Raw genomic sequence first — 22169 nt, forward strand, 5'->3', positions numbered from 1 at the left:
CAACTGCATGTGATTCTACATCTCAGTGCCACAAACCTGAATTCTAACTGTTTACCACACTGACTGACTGAAAAACTGCCACCTCTTAAGGCGTCCTGTAACTTCACAGGAAAAAACACACACAGAGGCATAAACATAGCTCATCAGGAAAGTGTGGCCACTGACCCCCTGCCTCCCACAGCCTGGCAAATCACAAGAAATGTGAGGCAAGATTTTAAACTCCAGCATCGAGTCAAGAGCTGACTTACTGAGTGAGATAAACTGGAACTCGGTTATAGCCTGACTAATTATCTGGCGGGCACTTGGCTGCATCGTTTTAAATACAGGCCACCGTGCCAGGGCCGCTGGTGTTACTTACAGCCCTGGGCGCATTATTCTTTGGCCGGCATTCAGGCAGTTTCAGATTTCTGCGGTGGCTCACACTGCGCCTTGAGCACAGTTCAGGCCGATACCTGCAGCATCTGCCCCAAACGGCAGGGACTCTCTACCTGCCGAGTCTTGTGTAACCCCAGGAGCCCGCTGAGTGGCGCTTCATTTCACACTGCCAGTCAGATTTCAGGGCCGTTAACATGGTGGGCAGTCCCTAGAGCCTTTACTAAGAATGGATTACAGAAGGTTAAGGGATGTGAAGCAAGGGAGGAAAGAGGAAGAAGAGGAAGCAACCAGAGAAAAAGGAGAGGACGTGGAATACTTTTGGCAGAGAAGATAAACAAAAAAAAAAAAAAAAAAACACTGATTTATTATTGGACTATTGTAATAGTAGACTTCCCTGGTGGCTCAGACTGTAAAAGCGTCTGCCTACTATGTGGGAGACCCAGGTTCAATCCTTGGGTCAGGAAGATCCCCTGGAGAAGGAAATGGTAACCCACTCCAGTATTCTTGCCTGGAAAATCCCGTGGACGGAGGCGTCTGGTAGGCTACAGTCCATGGGGTCGCAAAGAGTCGGACTTGACTAAGCGACTTCACTTTCACTGATTGTAATAGTGGTTGTTAAAGCCCATATCTCAGCAATGTTTTCAGGGTCTAAAGCAGGTTAGATATGGAAACCACCATCAGAACCCAAGGCAGGGATTGACGATAGTCCAAAAAAACACCCCAAAAAAACAGATTAGAGGATTTCGCTGGTGGTCCAGTGGTTAGGAATCCACCTGCCAATGCAGGAGACATGGGTCGGATCCCTGGTCCAGGAAAATCCGACATGCCGTGGGGACACTAAGCTCACACGCCACAGCTATTGAGCCCACGCCCCACAACTAGAGGAGCCACAGCGACGAGAAGGGCGTGCACCGCTACAGAGTAGCCCCAGCTCGCCACAGCTCGGGGAAGCCTGCTGCAGACACTCGCCAAGTGCCAGAAGGACAAAAGCCACACACAGCATTCCATCAGTGGTGTCCAGGTGGCATGCTCCTCCCCGTACAGTCGGGGGAGCCCCACAGTTGTAAGAGGTCTGGAGCACCAGGGCTGAAGATCTGAGGTGACAGGGGGTCCACAAAGCCAGGACGTAAGCCTGCTTCTGTTCTTTCCCACCCCACACCTGAGAGAGGAGAAGCACACGCATAGCCCTGGGGCTTCGCCACCAATGCTGGGGCTTCTCTAGGCAAGAGGACCCAACCCAAGGCTGGCTGCCCGCATACAGGGGCCGGAGACAGTGAGTCAGCGCCCACAGCAGCCCTCCCAGCCCTTCGGGCTCTCACCCCACACTGCCCTTGGGACTGAGGCTTCCCAAGGATAAGACCTTCTCCTAGCAACGGGATTAGCACCAACTAATGCAGTTCACATGGTCTCATTTTATCCCACGAACAAGCCTCTGTTGATATGATAGCTTCTTACCCCTGTTTTACAGATAAATGAAATCTAGAGATGAAGTAACTGTCTACGGTCACATAAGGGGATTCCCTGGTAGCTCAGATGGTAAAGCGTCTGCCCGTGAGGCGGGAGACCCGGTCACATAAGGGCTTCCCCGGTGGCTCGGTGGCAAAGAATCCGCCTGACAATGCAGGAGCCATGGGTTCAATCCCTGGGTCGGGAAGGTCCCCGGAGAAGAAAATGGCAACCCACTCCAGTAATCCCATGGACAGAGGAGCCTGGACGGAGGGCCTCAGGCTCCTCTGTCGTAAAAAGAGCCAGACTTAGCAACAACAACAGAAGGTCACACGGCTGATAAGCATAGGGAGACGGTGACACACAACACCGGTATTCAAAACCCAGGTTGAGTCCGGCTGAAGGTTATGCTCTTGACCACGACATTTTCCCTACCTTTTTTCTCCAGAGCTTTTTTTTTTTAAATTGTGGCATAACACACATAATATTTGGAGAAGGAAATGGCAACCCACTTCAGTATTCTTGCCTGGAGAATCCCACAGACAGGAGCCTGGTGGGCTACATCCAGTCCATGGGGTCACAAAGAGTTGGACACGACGGAGCAAGTAAGCACACATAGTATAAAGCTGACCATCCTAGCCATTTTGAAATGCACAGTTCAGCAGCATTGAGCACATTCACATTGTTGGGTAGCCATCACTACCACGCATCTCCAGAACTTCTTATCTAGCAAAGCTGCTGCTCTACATTCACTGAACAACTCTCTCCTCTCCCCTCCCTCCCACAACCACCTTTCTGCTTTGTCTCTATGAATTTGACTCCTGTAGATCCTTCCTACGGAGAAGGCGATGGCACCCCACTCCAGTACTCTTGCCTGGAAAATCCCATGGACGGAGGAGCCTGGTAGGCTGCAGTCCATGGGGTCGCGAAGAGTCAGACACGACTGAATGACTTCCCTTTCACTTTTCACTTTCATGCATTGGAGAAGGAAATGGCAAACCACTCCAGTGCTCTTGCCTGGAGAATCCCAGGGACGGGGCAGCCTGGTGGGCTGCCGTCTATGGGGTCACACAGAGTCGGACACGACTGAAGTGACGCAGCAGCAACAGCAGATCCTTGCTAAGTAGAACTATACAAGATCTGTCATTTAATAACTGGCTTATTTCACGCAGCATGAGTCTTCGAGGTTCATCAGTGTTTACTAGCGTGTGTCAGAATGTCCTTTGTTTTTTGCCTGTTTTTAACTGAAGGTTCCTTCCTAGTCCTACGTCCATGAGTGGCCATGACCCAGGGGAAAAGGGAAAGGGAATCAGGGGCCACGGGGAGTGGTCATCTCTACAACACAGCATTTATATACAGAACTAAACACACGAGCCCAGAGTCACTGCTGTTAGAAGCTGGCAGCACAGGAAAAGGGAGGAACAGGTGAGAATTGGGAAGGGTTAAAAAAATACACCCACCTGCCCCCACATACTCCTATTTGAGCTTAAGCTACTTCAACACAAGAAGAAATCAGAAGATCAAAACAGTCTGAGGAAGGGGGCAGAACCTTCATGGATGGAGGAGGATGGTCCTGGAGGCAGGGGTGTTGCTTGGCAACTGGAGTGAAGGGACTGCCCTCCCCTTGCTGGGATCCCCGCCCCACACCCCCCAAGTCTGGTAGGAAGAGGGCAGCCTGCAACCCTGTGGGCAGGTCTGGGGTTGTCAGATGCTCCAGGCAGGGGGCTGGTGGGGGCTCAGGAAGATTTGCCCTCCAAGGAGATGCCAGGGTGCAGTGGTCCTTGACCCCCTCGGAGCAGTTTGCTTGTAGTCATACTTGATTCCCATCAGCTTCTCCTCGACGGTATCCTTGGAGCTGGCACAGATCGCTCTGCTCTTCAGGGTGCAGTCTCAGGGTTCCCAGGCCCCCTTCTCACTCTCCCTGGTCTCACGGGTAGCATTACATCCTTGTGTGGCAGCCCCGTGACAAGAGTGGCGTGGCATCGTCTGAGGTCTGGCCGGCATCACCCACCAGCACCTCCTCACCCTCCTCCAGCATGAGGTTCGTGTCTTCACTCAGGCAGAACAGCACCTTCTTGGGCTGCTGCACATCCTCTGTGAAGACGACTTACACACTTTTCTGTCACTGAACACTGTGATGAGACCACAGGCAGCCACACTGGCGACCGCATTTGTAGAAGTGAAGGGGAAATAGCGAAGAGAGCCAGGAAAGACAGGAGCCACTGGGGCCGCCGCTGGGATCAGGCTGAACCAACATCCTTCCCTTCTAAGGCCGAATAACATTCCATTGTATGGATGCGCCCCATTTTGTTTATCCATCCACGCACGATGAACACTACCTTTTGGCAACTGCAAGTAAGACTGCTCTGCCTTCCTTTCTCATCCTGCCTGATGCATAGCAGCGGTGAGAAGGTCTACTTTCAAAAGGGCCTTTTCGGAAATTAGGTGGAATGGGCTTTTCACTTGATTTTTTAAATCAATAGGTATTTATTTATGCTATTATACTTGTCATAACTTTGAGGCAATTATACACCCAAGTCAGGCAATTATACACCTAATTATATTAGCAACCATATATATTTAAATGGGACTACAAATTAGTGTCACTAAAATTTTGGTGAGCCTTTTTACCAAACAAACCAGAACTGCTACATTCAAATGAGTATTTTTCTGACAGGGGGAGGCTCTATGCAGATTCATCACCGAAAACATCTGAAGCCTGACTACTCCTGAGGACAACGGCTAGTAAGAGGCTGCACAAAACTGTCATCTGTACCTGCAAGCCACACTTTGTCTATAACAGAAATGTAAGCCAGTGATTTCCTGCCTTACTCAAACAGCTTCATTCTTTCAATAACCCTTGGAAGTTTCCAGAAAACAAAGCATAGCTTCCAGGCAAAGGTTCTGCCTTCCATACAAAGGAAAAAGAATGTCATCAGATTTGAAGCCAATTTCAGAACTACTGATGAGCTCCAGTATCCTTGTATCTCTGCCAAAGGGAATATACTGAAGGAAAAACCATTCCTTCCGATAGGCTCTGATGTGTTAGTCATAAAAACCACATTTTAAGGGTATTCTTATCATTTTGGTGCACTCAGCTTCTTACATAGCTACACACATGTACACACTGTAAAATGACCATTAAAAAAGCAAGCAGGAAAAAAAACACTAGTTTGTGGCTAAGGAGACATTCATTTTCCTTATTGTTGTTCAATGGCTAAGTCCTGTTCGAGCCTTTGCAACCCCATGGACTGCAGCACACCAGGCTTCCCCAGGAGTCATTTTCCTTATTTCACAAATAAACATCAGCTCTTATTAGCAAGTGCAGGCAAACTAAGAACTTGATTAAATCTGATGAGATAAGATAAAGCAGTTTATCTCCTTTTAATGCAGGAACACCTCCTTACGACTTATTCATACAACAAATGAACTACTGGACAGGAAGAGCTCAAGGCCAAAGACTGCGTTGCAGGGATGGGCTGTGATACACACCACTGCAGGCAGGAGGCGCTCCGCGCAGGTGCTGGCCGAGGGATGAGCATAAGATGGTCTGAATCTTTAGATTAAAACTGAGCATCATCATTGTCCCTGTGAGGAGAAGCTGACTGAAACAAACTTGATCTGATTTTTCTTCCCTGATTCACTGTTGCCTGTTTTGAAATCCACCTGCTCTTTTTGATCTTGAATAAAGGATCGAGATTCATATTCACCCCTACCTAATCATGCAAATATCCATGAGTCTTGGTGAGATTGTTAATAAAAACTTGAGTTAAGTGAAAAAAGAAAAAGATAATACTTATTTTTTTTAATTGGACAATAATTGCTTTACAATGTTGTGCTGGCTTCTGCCATATAACAATGTGCATCAGTCACAATTATACATATATGCCCTCCCTCTTCAGACCCTCCTCCCTCCAAGGTTATACTTTTAAGGCAAGTGATAACCTTTAGAAGGCAAAAGCAAAAAAATGCACGTCATCAAAATTGTGTAAAATTAGGGTATTCAAAACCAAGGCAGTTACAGCGATATGAGCTTTCATAGCCACAAATGTTGCTTTGCTGCTAACCCATGTTCAAACCCTGGGTTAAGCCTTTGCATACAATAATTTTAAAAAAAAAGAAAAACAACATTTAATTATCTCCTAACAGGGCTCCACATTCCATAGATTTAGGAAAGTGCCGGAGGAAACAGATGGGCTTTCCACCGGGTACTCTAAGGCAAAAGTCGTGCCAACACGACAGCAGAGAGCGTTACAGTACAGGTGGTCCCTTGGTGAAGAGACCCTTCCTCAAAGAGCCGTGGCCTGGGAACAGTGAAGAGTACAGATGGTCTTTAAAGCAGCTCCGGGGCATTTACTGAGTGCCAACAGCATGCCAAGCCCCATCCTGAGGAACATGAAGGATGTGAGTATAAGATTCAACCTACATCTTCAATGAGAGCAATTGTGAAAACACACAAACCCAACCATCCATTGCACGCACGTAAGAAAACACAGTGAAACAGTCTAAAATTACCTACAATCTCAAAGCTTTTTTAAATGTGGCTTTATAACTCATCCTATTTTCCGCCAAATCACCTTTTTTTTATAAGTAACTGATGAAGCACAGTAATGAAACGAATACCCATGAGCTAGTCAGGAAATCGAGTGGCCTGCTAACAATGCTGTTCCCACTCCTGCTCCCCCAGCACCCCCACCCTCCCCGGATAACTACTATTTCAGCTGCCCTTTCCTTATTCAAGTTGCCTTTTCCCTCATCCCCTCTTTTTTACCCATTTTATCACATGTATATCCTTCACCAACACTGTTCGTTTTGCTGATCTCAGAAATTCATAAAAATGGTATCGATTCTGCCTGAATTCCTCTCTGAAGCCCCTAAGCTGTGCGTGCGTGCTCAGTCACGTCCAATTCTTTGTGACCCCATGGACTGCAGGCCCCCTAAGCTGAGTATCACATCAAGTCAGGTAACACGTTCTGAGCACGCTTCATAACACGGGTGGGACCGCACTGGGGTCTGGATGGACAGCTGGCAAAAGGAAGTTAAACCGGAGTCTAAACTGAATGTCGGAGGCACACAAATGTAGTTGAATACAGTACCATTTACCAGCTCAAACATCTTTCCTTTCATTCTTCCCCACAAACGCACAGCATCCAGGCCACATACAGGGGGCCTGGCGTCCTGTTGCCCAGTGCCTTTTTTCTTGTGGAGGCTCTTAAGCCAGGGGACCTGAGCTACTCTGGGCTGAAGAGCTTCTAAGCCAGGTCTTAGAATTCCAGGCGAAAGGCATCTGGGCGTTCTTGTTCCTTTCAGGATTTCATGCCACTACGTGTTTGAGCTTTATAAAGGCAACAGCTCTATAGGAAAACCATTAAGTATCGGCCATGATGGACCTCTTTAGTCCTCTCCGAACTTCAGCCAAGGAGAGAAAAGCCTGCAGGGGCCACATCACTATTAGAATCACTCAAAGGAGGGTAACCGTTTACCAGCCCTGGAATAAATTTTAAGATGAGCGTTATGGGCCATTAACTTGGAGCTCAGATGTATAAGCTCCATCATTCCCACAGCAAATTAGCAAGAACTCAGCAGTGGCCACAGGACTGGAAAAGGTCAGTTTTCATTCCAATCCCAAAGAAAGGCAATGCCAAAGAATGCTCAAACTACCACACAATTGCATTCATCTCACTCGCTAATAAAGTAATGCTCAAAATTCTCCAAGCCAGGCTTCAGCAATACGTGAACCGTGAACTTCCAGATGTTCAAGCTGGTTTTAGAAAAGGCAGAGGAAACAGAGGTCAAATAGCCAACATCCACTGGATCATGGAAAAAGCAAGAGAGTTCCAGAAAAACATCTATTTCTGCTTTATTGACTATGACAAAGCCTTTGACTGTGTGGATCACAATAAACTGCAGAAAATTCTGAAAGAGATGGGAATCACCTGACCTGCCTCTTGAGAAATCTGTATGCAGGTCAGGAAGCAACAGTTAGAACTGGACATGGAACAACAGACTGGTTCCAAATAGGAAAAGGAGTACGTCAAGGCTGTATATTGTCACCCTGCCTATTTAACTTATATGCAGAGTACATCATGAGAAACACTGGACTGGAGGAAACACAGGCTGGAATCAAGATTGCTGGGAGAAATATCAATCACCTCAGACATACAGATGACACCACCCTTATGGCAGAAAGTGAAGAGGAGCTAAAAAGCCTCTTGATGAAAGTGAAAGAGAAGAGTGAAAAAGTTGGCTTAAAGCTCAACATTCAGAAAATGAAGATCATGGCATCTGGTCCCATCACTTCATGGAAAATAGATGGGGAAACAATGGAAACAGTGTCAGACTTTATTTCGGGGGGCTCCAAAATCACTGCAGATGGTGATTGCAGCCATGAAATTAAAAGACGTTTACTCCTTGGAAGAAAAGTTATGACCAACCTAGATAGTATATTCAAAAGCAGAGACATTACTTTGCCAACAAAGGTCCGTCTAGTCAAGGCTATGGTTTTTCCAGGGGTCATGTATGAATGTGAGAGTTGGACTGTGAAGAAAGCTGAGCGCCAAAGAATTGATGCTTTTAAACTGTGGTGTTGGAGAAGACTCTTGAGAGTCCCTTGGACTGCCAGGAAATCCAACCAGTCCATTCTAAAGGAGATTAATCCTGGGTGTTCACTGGAAGGACTGATGCTAAAGCTGAAACTCCAGTACTTTGGCCACCTCATTCAAAGAGTTGACTCACTGGAAAGGACCCTGATGCTGGGAGGGATTAGGGGCAGAAGGAGAAGGGGATGACAGAGGATGAGATGGCTGGATGGCATCACCGACTCGATGGACATGAGTTTGAGTGAACTCCGGGAGTTGGTGATGGACAGGGAGGCTGGTGTGCTGCAGTTCATAGGGTCGCAAAGAGTCGGACACGACCGAGCGACGGAACTGAACTGAACTTGCGCTCAACTACACCACTACCCACACACTGGAGGAACTCCTTGCATCAAATCTAAAAGCCTTGGAGCTCTCAAAGAGCTTAAGTCCCTTATAAGCACCTAAAGTTACAATAAGAATCCTGGGTCCTGGATGCTGGAGGAAGGGCCTTGTCTCTGATGGCCAAGCTGACATCCTGAGTGAAAGGGAGTTCATTTTCCAAACACCCGTTCAGACTACAGGCAGTGAGCGGGGCACATCCATAAATGTGAAAACCTTCGACTAAGTGGGGAGGTGCGAGAGAGCCTCTAGGAGTCTCAGACCTGCTTCTCTGGTCTTAGCCCAGAAAGGGAAAGAAACGCCCCTCAGACATCAAGTATGACAAGAAGGAAGATGTTCAGGAGGCAGATGGAGCCAGGAGGGAAAGTGTCTGGAAAGCAGACAAGTGTCCTGGAATGAAAGGAGGGTTAGATTTAAAATTGAATGCCATGTGTAAAACAGATAGCTATTGGGAAGCTGTGTAATGCAGGAAACTCAGCTTGGTGCTCTGTGATGACCTAGAGGGGTGGGATGGGTAGGGGGTGTATACTTACGGCTGATTCATGTTGTTGTGTGGTAGAAAGCAACACAGCATGGTAAAGCAACTGTCCTCCAATTAAAGAGCGATGGTACAGGGAGGGAGGAGGGAGAGAGGTTCAGGATGGGGAACACGTGTATACCTGTGGCGGATTCATGTTGATGTACGGCAAAACCAATACAACATTGTAAAGTAATTAACCTCCAATTAAAATAAATAAATTTAAATTAAAAAAAGTTTAATCAAATAAGTTACACTAATTGAGTTTCATTTATACCATCTGCTTGTTACATTTAGCCCTTTTTGTAGATATGACCCCCCTCCCCACCCCAGCTTCAGGACCTGTATGGCCTAAGGAGAGCCAAAAACCAGAGCTTTACCTTCACGAAGCACAGTTCTAAGAAGCACCAGGATGCCCACGGGGCTGAGAGTGGTGGCGGCAAAAGGACTCGAGCAGCAGGTTTCCCGAGGAGAGAACTATGGGTCAGACCACCTCCCTTGTTCTATACTCTGAGAGCCTCCTTCTCCTTTCTCTCTGCTGCTGGGGGCAGGGCAGTGCCAGCGGAAAGGACCCTTCATGTTAGTGCCTCATTTATGCCCAAATGACATTCCAGACCCACCTCAATGGAACAGAACCTCATGGAAGGCAGCAGAACCTCATGGAAGGCAGCAGAACCTCATGGAAGGCAGCAGAACAGAGTGGTCAGGCAGCTGGCATGGGGGTGTGGGGTCCTAGCCTCCTACCCAGGAGGAGTGTAGCTTTGGGCAAGTGAGGCAGAGGTCCCTCGTTTGTAGATGAGGATGATGGACGTGCCTACAGCATAGTGTTCTTGTTAAATGAGTTAACATACACCTCTTAGAAATGACCTGGCTCAAAAGCAGTTGATAAACATCAGGTAACATAACTAGTGGTTTCCAACTTAGAGCTCAGAGATGTGTAAGCTCCTAAAAAGTAATGGGGACACTCATGCCAAAGTATCTTATTTAAAACACATATTTGTAATATTTTATCCAGAACATTCTGATTTCCATGACTTCCCACATCTAAAAATATAATCATTTAATAAGCAAAAATATAGTTATGAACAATGCGTTAACAGAGGAAAATCAAGGAAAACTACAAATGAACACACCAAACAGGTGGAAAGATGCTCAACCCTCCAATGAAAGTCAACTTTTTTTTTTTTAAAGTCAACTTTAAACACAAATCAAACATTTAGTCTCAGTTTAGAAAGAGGAAGCTAGTGCCAGGGAGGCGTGAAGAAACAGACTGGTCTTTCCTAGAGACGACCAGCCTTATCAACAAAGGCCTGGAAACGTGCACGCCAGCAACTCCACCTTCAGGCTCCTATCCCAAAAATACTGAAAGCTCCCAAGAATGCTCTGCAACATTTTTCACAGTATCAAATGACTGGAACCAACTAAACATTCATCAAAATGGGAATGGTGAAAAATATAACAATACAACCAAGGAAACCTGTTATGAAGCCATTAAAATGGTAAATTTACCTTTACATGCTACAGGGTGAAAAGGCCCATAGTAGATCAAAATTTAAAGTAAAAAAACAGGATCATGCTATACATATAGTCTATACTGACTGCATCATGCGTAAGTCTAAAGCAGTACCTGCCCAACAGAAATGAGGCAAGCCACATGTGGAAGTTTAGATTTTCCAGTAGCCACATTATATCCAAAATATTATTTGAACACTTCATCAACATAATGAAAGCCTAAGTGAGACATCTGACATTCATTTTTTGTGCTCAACCTTGGAGATCTGGTGTGTACCCATCCCAGCTTAGGCCAGCCTCAGCCCAGGTGCTCAACAGTCACGTGTTACTTACTGGATTTACCCTACTGGACACGGTGGGTCTGGCATACGTGTGCAGTTAACAGGAGCTGTCTGAGAATGGGATTACAGAGCCCTTGTCTTGCCTGCATTATATGAATGGTTTCAATAATCATTTGCATTAACCAAAAAAAAAAAAAGAGAGAGCATGGTGAAAAATTGCTTTAATTTTCCTTGAGAGCTGTAACAGGAGAGCAGACAGCACAGCTTAAATTAAAGCTTCTTTCAGACTGTCCTTGCTCTTTCCCCAGGAGGCTGTGGGGAGGGGAACCTCCATCCCCACGCCTTGGTTCTCTGTTCCTCAGGTGGCTCCGTACTTGCAGCAATCCTTCCCTTCCTCTCTCATCTCCTTATGACCAACATCCCTGCCAGATGGGTTGAGACAGGAAGCCAACATCCGCGCCATCACTGAAGAGGGAAACAAGCTGGTGAACAGTTGCCAGGTGCAGACACTGTGCCAGGCAGGCACTTCACCTATGTCTGATCACATAATCCTCCAATAATCTTATAATGCAGGTACCATGACAATTTTTCAGATTAAGAAATACAAGCTCAGAAGGTTATCTGCTCCAACGTGTCAGAGCTGAGAATGTGTAACCGCAATACCCATATGGTCCACAGCAAGATCATGGCCACAGAGCCTGAGATCACCCATCCCAAGGTCATGATCTTATCTCTATTAAAATCATGCTGTAAGACAACTGTATGTCGAGGAGGAAAGCAAATCCCAGGCATCTTTTATTTGCAAGAACATCAGAACCTCACATTTCTCCTTTAAGCTTGTTCATACATCCGCAAATGTACGTATTTCCACTTAGACAAACCACTGTCACCCAAAACTCAATGTCAAAATCAAGCATTATCCTTGCCTTCTTTATTTCTGTCCATCCTCATGGTGGAAACTTCAAGGTCATAAATGACTCTTCTTCTGTTGCCTGTATAGCCAGATGTTTGAGTTCTAACCTGAGTAATCCCTAAATGACTACAAACAAACAGTGATAAGCACGCTTAGCACCCAGATCTTAGTTTCTAAATACCAGTCTTCAATAAAAGGAGACTGACAGACATCACCTTAAACAAGGGATCAACGTGACACCACCTGTAATGAGACACTGACATCACCGATCTCCCAAGATGGTCCATCTCCTGTGAGAAAGCCACGTTATTTCTGATGTGTTCTTGCCCAAAATTTATAACTTCCATCTAAGCACGGGAAAACATTAGACAGACTCTGAGGTTCATTCTACAAAATAGCTGACCAATTCTCTCAAAGTGCCAAGATCAAAAGGAGAAACTGAAATTGAGGTCTGACGCCAAACAGAGGCGACCAGGCAGTTGTGGTGCTAAACCCAACATGGAATCCTAGGTGGGCTCCTGCCAGGGAAGGTTGGTGGTGGGAAACCTGGGCAAGTTCCCATCAGGCCTGTAGACAAGTTAACAGTATTGTACAAATGTTCATCTCCTGGTTTCAGTGATTACAATGTACTTATGAGGTTTTAACATCATGGGAATTTGGAGATAAATACACAGAAACTCTGCTATTTTTACAACTTTTCTATAAGGCTAAGATTTTCATAAAGAGTTTTTTAAATACTGCATGGACAAGTAGTTGGATGACATGGACAAGCCGTTGTCCATGCTTAAACTCACCCTACTGTCTCCCACTGACGGTGCCGTTCCCAGTCTCCATGTGTACCCAGTACCTGTTCATTCTTCCCAGCCCACTCAGCTCCCACTGCCCGCCTGACCAGCACCGCTACAGCACACTTGTAGCTGGGAGAACCTGCTCTCCTCTCGTGGCACACGGGGCGTGCTGGCTTGTTAACTTTGTGAATTTATGTTTTATTATCCAATGAGGATACAAAATGTGTGCAGACAAGAACATCAGGGCACACATAACTCCTCTCACTTTAAAATGGACTGCTTTTTAATGCGGTTCCTGGGAGCCTACTGAATTAGAAAACAGAGGTCATTCAAATCTATCCAGGTTTATCCTGATGATTCCGTATGAACAGTGACACTATCATCCAGAGAAGATGGTATATTATATTACCAGACATACATTATAAACATATATTATATTGCCAGACATATATTATGAACAGTTTAGTTTATAGCTAAGTCTTACCACAGAAAATGACAGTATCAAATACATACACATGCATGCCAGAATTCAGAATGTCTATTGAGTTCTCAGAGGAGCCCTGGCCCTCCAACGGCAAGAGAATGCCATCTTTCTGTTGAACAAAATAAGCACAGTATTAGACTCCAACCAGACCTGGAGCTGTCAGAAAGTCTAATGGGTGGCTATCCTGAAGCTAACGATGTGAAATATTAGGAACACGTCAACAAAAAGGAAATGGGGAGAAACTAGCAGCTGAAAAGCAAGCTCTATCACGAGGCCCAAATGGAGAGACCTGGTGTCAGCATGCAGGTATAAGGAAGTTCACACCCAGCAGGACGTCAGTGTCAGAGGTGTCACAAGGGGCGGGGGCAATCTCCCAGATAACGCCCTACTGGGTACGAGGCAGAGCACACTACACACACACAGTGGAGACTCCCAAAGTGTTTGGTACAGCCTCTGATGACACCACCCTAATGGCAGAAAGCGAAGAGGAACTCAAGAGCCTCTTGATGAGCATCAAAGAGTTAAAAAGCTAGCTTAAGACTCAACATTAAAAAAAACAAAGATCATGGCATCTGGTCCCATCACTTCATGGCAAATACATGGGGGGTTAAAGGGAAACAGTAACAGACTTCATTTTCTTGGGTTCCAAAAATCACTGAAGACGGTGACCACAGCCACAAAATTAAAAGACGCTTGCTCCTTGGAAGAAAAGCTACGCCAAACCTAGACAGTACATTAAAAAAGCAGAGACATCACTTTGCCAAGTAGGGTTCTAGTCAAAGCTATGGTTTTTCCAGTGGTCATGTATGGATGTGAGAGTTGGACCATAAAGAAGGCTAAGCACTGAAGAACTGATGTCTTTGAACTGTGGTGTTGGAGAAGACTCTTGAGAGTCCCTTGGACTGCAAGGAGATTGAACCAGTCCATCCTAAAGGAAATCAACCCTGAATATTCAACCGGAAGGACTGATGCTGAAGCTCCAATACTTTGGCCACCTGATGCGAAGAGCCAATTTATTGGAAAAGACCCTGATGCTGAGAAAGACTGAGGGCAGGAGGAGAAGGGGACGGCAGAGGATGAGATGGTTGGATAGCATTACTGACTCCGTGGACATAAGCTGAGCAAACTCTAGGAGAAAGCAGAGGACAAGGAAGCCTGATGTGCTACAGTCCATGGGGTCGCAAAGAGTCAGGCACGACTGAGCAACTGAACAACTGCTCTCCAGGATCTCAGCCTAATCCGGGAGACGTGGCGTGACACAGAAACTGTCAGAGCAAGCCTGCTCAGTGCACACAGGTTACAGGCAGGCAGAGAACATGCCCTGGTTATGAACTGGTTAACAATTCGCATGCAAACTTGGGAATTTTTTTTGTCCATGCCAAGTTTTAAGATTTTTTTTTTTTTACTTCTTATTTTGTACTCAAGCATAGCTGATTCACAATGTTATGACAGTTTCAGGTGAACAGTGAAGGGACTCAGCCATACATATACATACATTTATCCAAACTCCCCTCCCATCCAGGCAGCCACATAACACCAAGCAGAGTTCCCTGTGCTATACAGCAGGTCCTTGTTGGTTACCCATTTTAACCAGAGCAGTGTGTACATGTCCATCCCAAACTCCCTAACTATCCATTACCCCCATCCTTCCCCCAGGCAGCCATAAGTTCGTTCTCTAATTCTGTGAGTCTCTTTCTGTTCTGTAAAGAAACTTGGGAATTCTGATGGTCATCAGCAGAGCCAAGAAGGGCCCACTGGGTTTGCAGGCCCAGCTGGGCAAGGGGAGAAGAAACGGAGTGACAGCTAGGGATGAAAGGAAAGCAACAGGTGAGGCAGAGAATAAGGCCGGGAAGGAAGACGGGAGTGTGGGACACGGAGCCCTGAGTGGCCAAGAGCCCTGGAGCTTCTCAGTGCCTACCCGGCCAAGCCACCGTGGCGCTGGGTTCATCCAGGTTCCCCACGTCAGACCCTGGGATGAGGATCCCTATCTAAGGGCTCGATCCGGCAGGGCTCTCGGGAAAGGGGAGTGGGGTCGTGAACTGGGGGAGGGAAGGAAGCCCCTTAGGGGTGTGGCGGTCAGGAAAGTCCTGAGTGGAAGCACTTCTGCTCAGCCTGTGCAGAAGCTCTGGAAACAGCGTGGGCCTCGCAGAGAGCCGCCCTGTTCCCAGGGCCGGGAAACTGGGAGCTACAGCTCTTAGATGCCTGTCGGTTAAAGGACTGTCCCCCGCAGGGGCAGGAGGGACATTACTTCTCAGGTTCCTGGAAGCTTTGACAGAGACCCAGGACCTGAGTGCTGGAGGAAGCAAGCGCCAGGCAGCGTGCAGGGGGGAGTCCAGGGCAGACGAAGAACATAACAGCAGTGGTTCACCAGGCCCTTGTATCTCTACCAGTGGGCACCAGGGGAATAGGAGCCTCTTGCTGCCTTCCAGACCGATACTTGGAGAAGCCTGTCTCACCCGATGCACAGGTAAGAAAAGCCAGTTCTAGAACACCAGCCCAGAAGCACAAGTTCTATTTTCCAAAAGACTGGCCCCAAATAGCGCCCTTCATAAAGGCCCCCTGAGCTCAAAGCCATCGCTGACACACACAGGGCGTGTCCACTAGTAGTCACTTCCTAGCAGCATTCAAAAGTCCTCTGCTCAGACACCACCTATCAACTAGAAGCCAGGCAGGAAAGGGAGTATTTGAAGGTGCTGGTGTCAGCCTGGTGATTTCCCCGGCAGCTCAGTTGGTAAATAATCTGCCTGCAATTCGGGAGACCTGGCTTCAACTCCTGGGTTGGGAAGATCCCCTGGAGAAGGGAAAGGCTACCCACTCCAGTATTCTGGCCTAGAGAAGCCAATGGACTCTATAGTCCATGGGATGCGAACAGTGGGACACGACTGAGCGACTTCACTCTCACTGCTAGCTAGCACCAAAGTAGCACACTGAAGACCTCACGATCTGAGAGAGCAGTGTTTAAATTTTTCATCCAGAATAACCCTCATATAGAGAAGGCTTGCATTAATCAGCCTGAAAGAGAGGTTACATATTTCATACTTTAAAAACCACACTATTTTCTGCAACTACCATAATCAAATCATGTTTACTATGCTTAGGCATGTTTGGACATCTTCCTGGGACCTGGGCTAATGTGATTTATAAAAGACTGTCTTTTCCTGTGGGTTGGAAACAAAGTACTAACACTTGCCACATATGTGCCACTTGTGAAGAGAACCCATCGTTAGCTCCACCTTTCTGTATGGGCGGCTGCGGCTGACTCACCTTGACATCACCCTCGAAGCGTCAGACATGGACTCTCACTCTCTCTTCCCATTGAGGAAAACCTCAGAATAAAGAAAGCAATTTCTTAAAGGTAAGGCGTTGGGTCTTCTGAAAACAAGAGTGCCTTTGTCATAGGAAATGCCCTCTACCGATGACTAAAATCAGCTCTCCCCTCCCCACAAAAAATGCCACATATCATATAAGCCTCTAGTTGCAGAGAACGGACAGACAAGGAGAAGAGCAAGAAAACAGTAATGTGGAAGGAGGAGAAGAAAGTCTTTTCCTGGGTAACTGGGAATAGACCAATCTACCAGGTTCTTACCTGAAACTATTTACAGTACTTATAGGCTAATTTATACACTTAAATAAGCGTCTCACAGTCCAGTAACAACATCTTATACCCTGTCACTAAAGCAACAGGTATAATCAATAAAGGGCTCTAAAATTTCCATCCCACGCATAAATGCTGCTGGCATAATAGATTATTATTTCCATCATGCATAATACATTCAAGTGCGTGCCTGGACCCAGTGTTCCTCACATTAGAAAAGCCCACTAGCAAGTTAAAAATAAACAAGGGAACATTGGCTACTTGGATAATACACTAAAGAAACAAATCATCTTCCCCAAGAAACAAAGTGAATCTAAGTCGCAGGCACGGTTTCTCTGTATAAATTATCATTCATATGCATACTGAGACTCCAGCCTAGCGAGTGGGACGGTCATGGTGAGGAAACACTAGCACAACTGCTCCTCGTAGTAAAACATAAGTGTGTTCAACTCTGCCAGAAAAACCAACAGCTGCTCAAGATACAATCTGGTTGGAAGCTACTGCGTGCGCCACAGAAAAATCTCAATCTGAGATTCATAAACCTAAAACATGATTAAGAACAAGAAACCCATTCACAGTGAGGTACAGTCTCTGGGCCTTAGGGAGATATGCAAAGACTGCTTTTGGACTAGGAATGCCAAACCCTCATAACAACAAAGATATTTTTTTCTTAAGCACCTTGAGCGCCCTCCCAAGACCTTTTCTTCAGGAACCGTTTTTGTCCTTTATTATGTGTAAGTCAAGAGAGTACACTGGAATTTTAGCTCAGGCTCTTACTAACTCATCATTCCTAATAATTAACATGCAATATGCTCATCTCTAACTAAATATCAAATTGAGTGTTTCCCCTGAAAAGCGTCTTTAAAAGCAACCCAATGTTCTTGTTTTTCATGATCAGGGTTCCAAAAATTAAGGGTTTATTCGATTGTCCATTAGCTTCGTGTAATAGGGCAATTAGTTATCGTTTGATAAAGTACTACAGGATACGTGGCAGGTATATTCGGTTGAGTCACTCATTTTACTTGGGAGTACAAGCGGTATTTTCGTGCACTTTCGTAAGGTTCAGCGCTTTACACTCCAGATTTTTCTCTGCCTCACTGGTTTCCAGCCCCTCGTTGAGGTACCAGATAACCCGCTTCAAGGGAAGGACTGAAAGCAGAAGCTTAGAGGGCTCCTCCCAAGACTCCCAGTGGTCAACAGGATGGGGCACTCTTCCAAAACCAGAAACGCCAGAGAGTGCAGCCCCCGGCCCCAGCCTCACACCCTTTCTTTCATCAGCAATCACGGCCGGCACCCCTGGGGCTGGCGGAGATGCACCAGGTGAGGGCGACCCCGCCCCCAGCCCTGTTACAGACTCCACTGCCAACCTCGTGTCATCCGGGTTCGGCCCTGTTCCCCACCCCACCCCACCCCCACCCCCCCCCCCCCCGCGCCAAGAGGGCGAGGAATTAGAAACTTCCTCAAACGGAAAGGGGGCGGCCAGCCCACAGGGCTGAAGGGCTCGCCCAGGTGCGGGGCAACCGCGAGAAGTTTCCAGGTGAGGATGCGGAAGTACCTGTCCCTCCCCCGCCCAGACCGGTTGGCCCAGGCGCGCGTCCTGGGGACAACACACCGCGGGCGCGCCAGGCACCCCTCTGCACACGTGGACAGGTGGGCACCAGGCACCCCAAACGTGCCCCTGCCCCAGTGAAGACAAACCGGCAGACGACGTGTCCGGGACATCCAGAACTCAAAAAAAAAAAGTTTTTTAAGGGGGGATGGGGTGCGAATGTACAAAAGGCCCCACCCCCTCACCGCCCCCCGCGCCGGCACCAAGCGCAAACCCGAGGAGCCCCGGCGGCGGCGGGCGCTGGGGGGAGCGGCGTCCCGTCTCTAACTTCAATCGCGGCAACTGCTGCGGAAGCCGGGCTGTCTCCGGCTCGCCGCACCTGTTTCTGTCGACTCCGAGGACCGAGTCCCGCACATCCATTCTGACCTTGAGGACATCCTGGAAATCCCACACTCCACCCCGGGGTTCAGCAGTACTCCCACCCCCTCCCCGCAGGGACTGAAGCCCACTCGGGGCCCGCCAGGAGGGACCACCTCAAAATACCCACCCCGCGGCGGAGTAAGAAAGCGCTCCCCGCGCCCTCCCGAGGTCCCCCGAGCATCCTTAGATCCGCGGCTTCCCCACCCCCTTGCCGCCGCGCCCCGCCCCCAGGTTGAGCCCCCACCTTTTCTCCCCACCCCGCAAATGGAGGAACACACCCCCCGAATTCAGATCCTTTGGCATGCGAGAGGGTCACCCCCCGAATTCAGGGTTCCCCCTCTTTGGCACGAGAGAGGGTCGCCCTCGTAAGATCGCGCTGCAGAGCACCGAGGTGGGGGTCCCCGAGTAGGGGCCCACCGCGGGCGGCGGGGTGGGAAGGGCGGTCCCTGCGGCCCGGGCTCCGAGCCGGACAGTGCCGGGGGCTTCGGCCGGACCGCGCCGGGGCGAGGACAGCTACGGCAGGGCTTCGGGGAGCCGCGGTACGGTCCTGGCCGGGGCGCTCCCAGAACAGCCAAACTTTCTCCGCCACCTGAAGTTAGGGGCTCGGAGGCGGCGCGGAGCTGGGAGGCTCCGAGGAGTGGCCGGCGCCCCGACGGAACTGCGGGGTACCGAGCCCCCGCGGACCGCGCGCCGCGCCGCCCTCCCCCGCGCGCCGGGCTCGGCGCGGCCCGCGCTCACCTGGCTGTAGAGCTCGCTGACCGACATGACCGCGCCGGCCGGGCCGAGCCCGGACGCGGTGCCCTCGGCGGGCGGCAGGTCCCGGCGGCTCTCAGTCCTCGGCCGGCCCGTCCGGCGCCATCTTCTGCCCGAGTTTCTCAGCTCTTTCCCCTCCTCTCCGACCTGCTCCGCCGGCTTCCTGGAGGCGCCGCGGCCGGCTCGCTGTCTGCGGGAGCGACCTTTACTCCCGCGGCGGCGGCGGCGGGCGGGCGGGGGAGGAGGCCGCGGCGCCGCTCCCCGCGCAGGTATGGGAGGCGGCGCGGGCGCGCCGGAGGGAGCGGGCGGGCGCGCGGCCGGTGCGCCGCCGCCGCCGCCTCCTATGCGCCCTACGGGGGCCGGGCCCGCCGCCGCGGGGTCCCCGGGGCCGGGGCGGGGCCGCGCGCAGAGCGATCGCCGACCGCCCCCTGCCGGCCGCCGGGCGCGCGCGGGGCAGGTGCTAGCGCTGCACCTGCCGCGCGCGGCCCCCTCGCGGACTGCGCCCCGGGAGGCTGGGCGGGCACCCAGAGGAGACCAGGAAAGCAAAACACAAAGAAGAGGAAGAACCAGAGAAGGGAAAAGAGGAATAAAAAGGACGCCTGCGGCCGAAAGGCTTCATACATTTTTCCTGTGGGTTTTCCCTGGGCGTTAACATTCCCATTATTAAAATTCAGTTATGGGTAGCCTATTAAAGACGATTTGGAGATACTCGAGATTGTCTGCACCAAATAGCGCCCGGCGCTGAAATCTGAGCGCAAGCAACGTGAGAGTCGAAACCCTTCTCCACTTTTGCAGATTTCACCCACAGCTTCCAACTAGGCTCCCGGCCGCTCCAACGGAGAACTGTTTGCCTCTCTGGGAAACCTCACATTTCCCCCCTCCCTCCCTCTCACGCACACTCCCAGCCCCTCTGCCGTTCTCTGTCTCATTTACTTTGGTCGAGTCTGCCAGCGACACCTAGCAGCTTTGCGCTCTCTTCGGCTTCCAAAGAAAAGTAGAAATCTCAGCCAAAAAGGAAAAGACTTGGCAGGAGTCTGTAAAGGCAGAGCAAGGGCTGTAGGAGGAGACGCGGTCTTCCGGGTTGGCTTTTGTACCTGAATGAGGGATGACTTCTGAAAGCAGTTCTCAGCCAGAGCATCCATGTCTGCGGCTCTTCCGGAGCCCCACTGCCGGGCGGGAGATTCTCAGACCCGTCCCATTTAAGACCTTCTCGCTTGGAAAGCAGGATCCCTATTTAGTCCACCTGCTGCCCTTCTCAACCATGCCTCCTCAATGAGAATCACCCGGGGAGCTTTAACAGTTCCACCGTGAGGAACTCCATTTGGCGAAGGGTGGGACCCCAGTATCTGAAGTTCCCCCCCTAATTCTAAAGAATCATACTTCCAGGGTTGACCAATGCCAATGACCTAATCTTGGACGACTCTTCTTGGATCTGAAAGGGAGCTCCTGTCCTGTCTCTCTCCCTCAAAAACCTGTCTGCAGAGTGTCCTTCCCTGTATTCTGGTAGTTCTTGAAGTGTGGCCCCCAGGGCCAATAGCATCACCTGGAAATTTTTAGATATACAAAATATGGGGCCTCATTGAGGACCAATCAGAAAGGCTGGGAGTGAGGCTCAACACCTGTGTCTCCACATCTCGCCTGGGTCCTTCCCTCTCAGGTAAGAAAGCCTCCTTTGCTAAGACTCAGCCCACCGCTACTCCAGATCCCCTCGCCTTCTCCACCCCTGTGCTCACTCAGTGGTCCTACCATTCCAACAGCAGGGAAGTATGTATGAGAGGTGCTCAATCGTGCCTGATTCTTAGCGACCCATGGAGTATAGTCCACCGGCTTCTCTGTCCATGGAATTCTCAAGGCAAGAATAATGGAGTGGGTAGCCATTGCCTTCTCCAGGGAATCTTCCCCACCCAGGAATCAAGCCCGGGTCTCCCACACTGCGGGCAGATTCTTTACCCTCCGAGCAGTCAGCCCTCTCAACTGGCTCTTGACTTTCCCCTCTGCTCTTTTCTGCTCCGCTTGTTGAGGTAGTAACTCCTGTGGACTTCCCTTACCCACGTCTAGCCCCTCTGTAATTCCCTGGTTCTCAACACTTTCTGCACATTGGAATCACTTTTACAAAGACAAATGCCTGGCTCCCACTCCCAGAAATTCTGATTTGGCTTGTCTGGGGTGCTGTCTGAGCAAAGAGACTTTTAAGCATTTTCAGGTGGTTCTAATGGCAGTCAAGGTTAAGAGACTCTGCTCTCATTCCTTCCTAGGCGGTTCCCTCTCAGCCCCATCCTATTGAAACTGCCGTCTCTGTCTGAAGCTTGGGGTGGGAACTGACTCTCACTATGTTCTTGTCCCCCCTTGGCCTCTATCATTTTTCTCCTCTGTTTTCCCGGCTTTGCTAACCACACCTTCTTCTTTCTCTTCCTGAATAAAACTGTGGCCCATTTCCCAGATCTCAGCTTTCTTCTCGGCCACGCCCCCTGTCTCTCCTCTCACCGCAATGTTAACTCTCAAATCCAGCTCTAACCTCTAGACCCACTTCTCCACCTGCCGGGTAGACAATGCTAGCAA

General features: G+C 49.2%; 1 protein-coding gene across 2 annotated transcripts in view; it reads right to left on the bottom strand.

Annotated features, from left to right (window-relative positions):
• MYO5B (myosin VB) overlaps nucleotides 1–19916 on the bottom strand; it is a 340666-nt gene extending 320750 nt beyond the window's left edge. For both annotated transcript variants that reach the window (XM_018039563.1, XM_018039562.1), the window contains exon 1: nucleotides 19596–19916. In XM_018039563.1, the coding sequence (XP_017895052.1) occupies nucleotides 19596–19622 (27 nt within the window). In that variant the 5' untranslated portion in view covers nucleotides 19623–19916. The remainder of the gene's footprint in view (nucleotides 1–19595) is intronic.

This window comes from Capra hircus, chromosome 24 (genome assembly GCF_001704415.2).
Source record: "Capra hircus breed San Clemente chromosome 24, ASM170441v1, whole genome shotgun sequence".
In the NCBI taxonomy this organism is placed as follows: Eukaryota; Metazoa; Chordata; class Mammalia; order Artiodactyla; family Bovidae; genus Capra; species Capra hircus.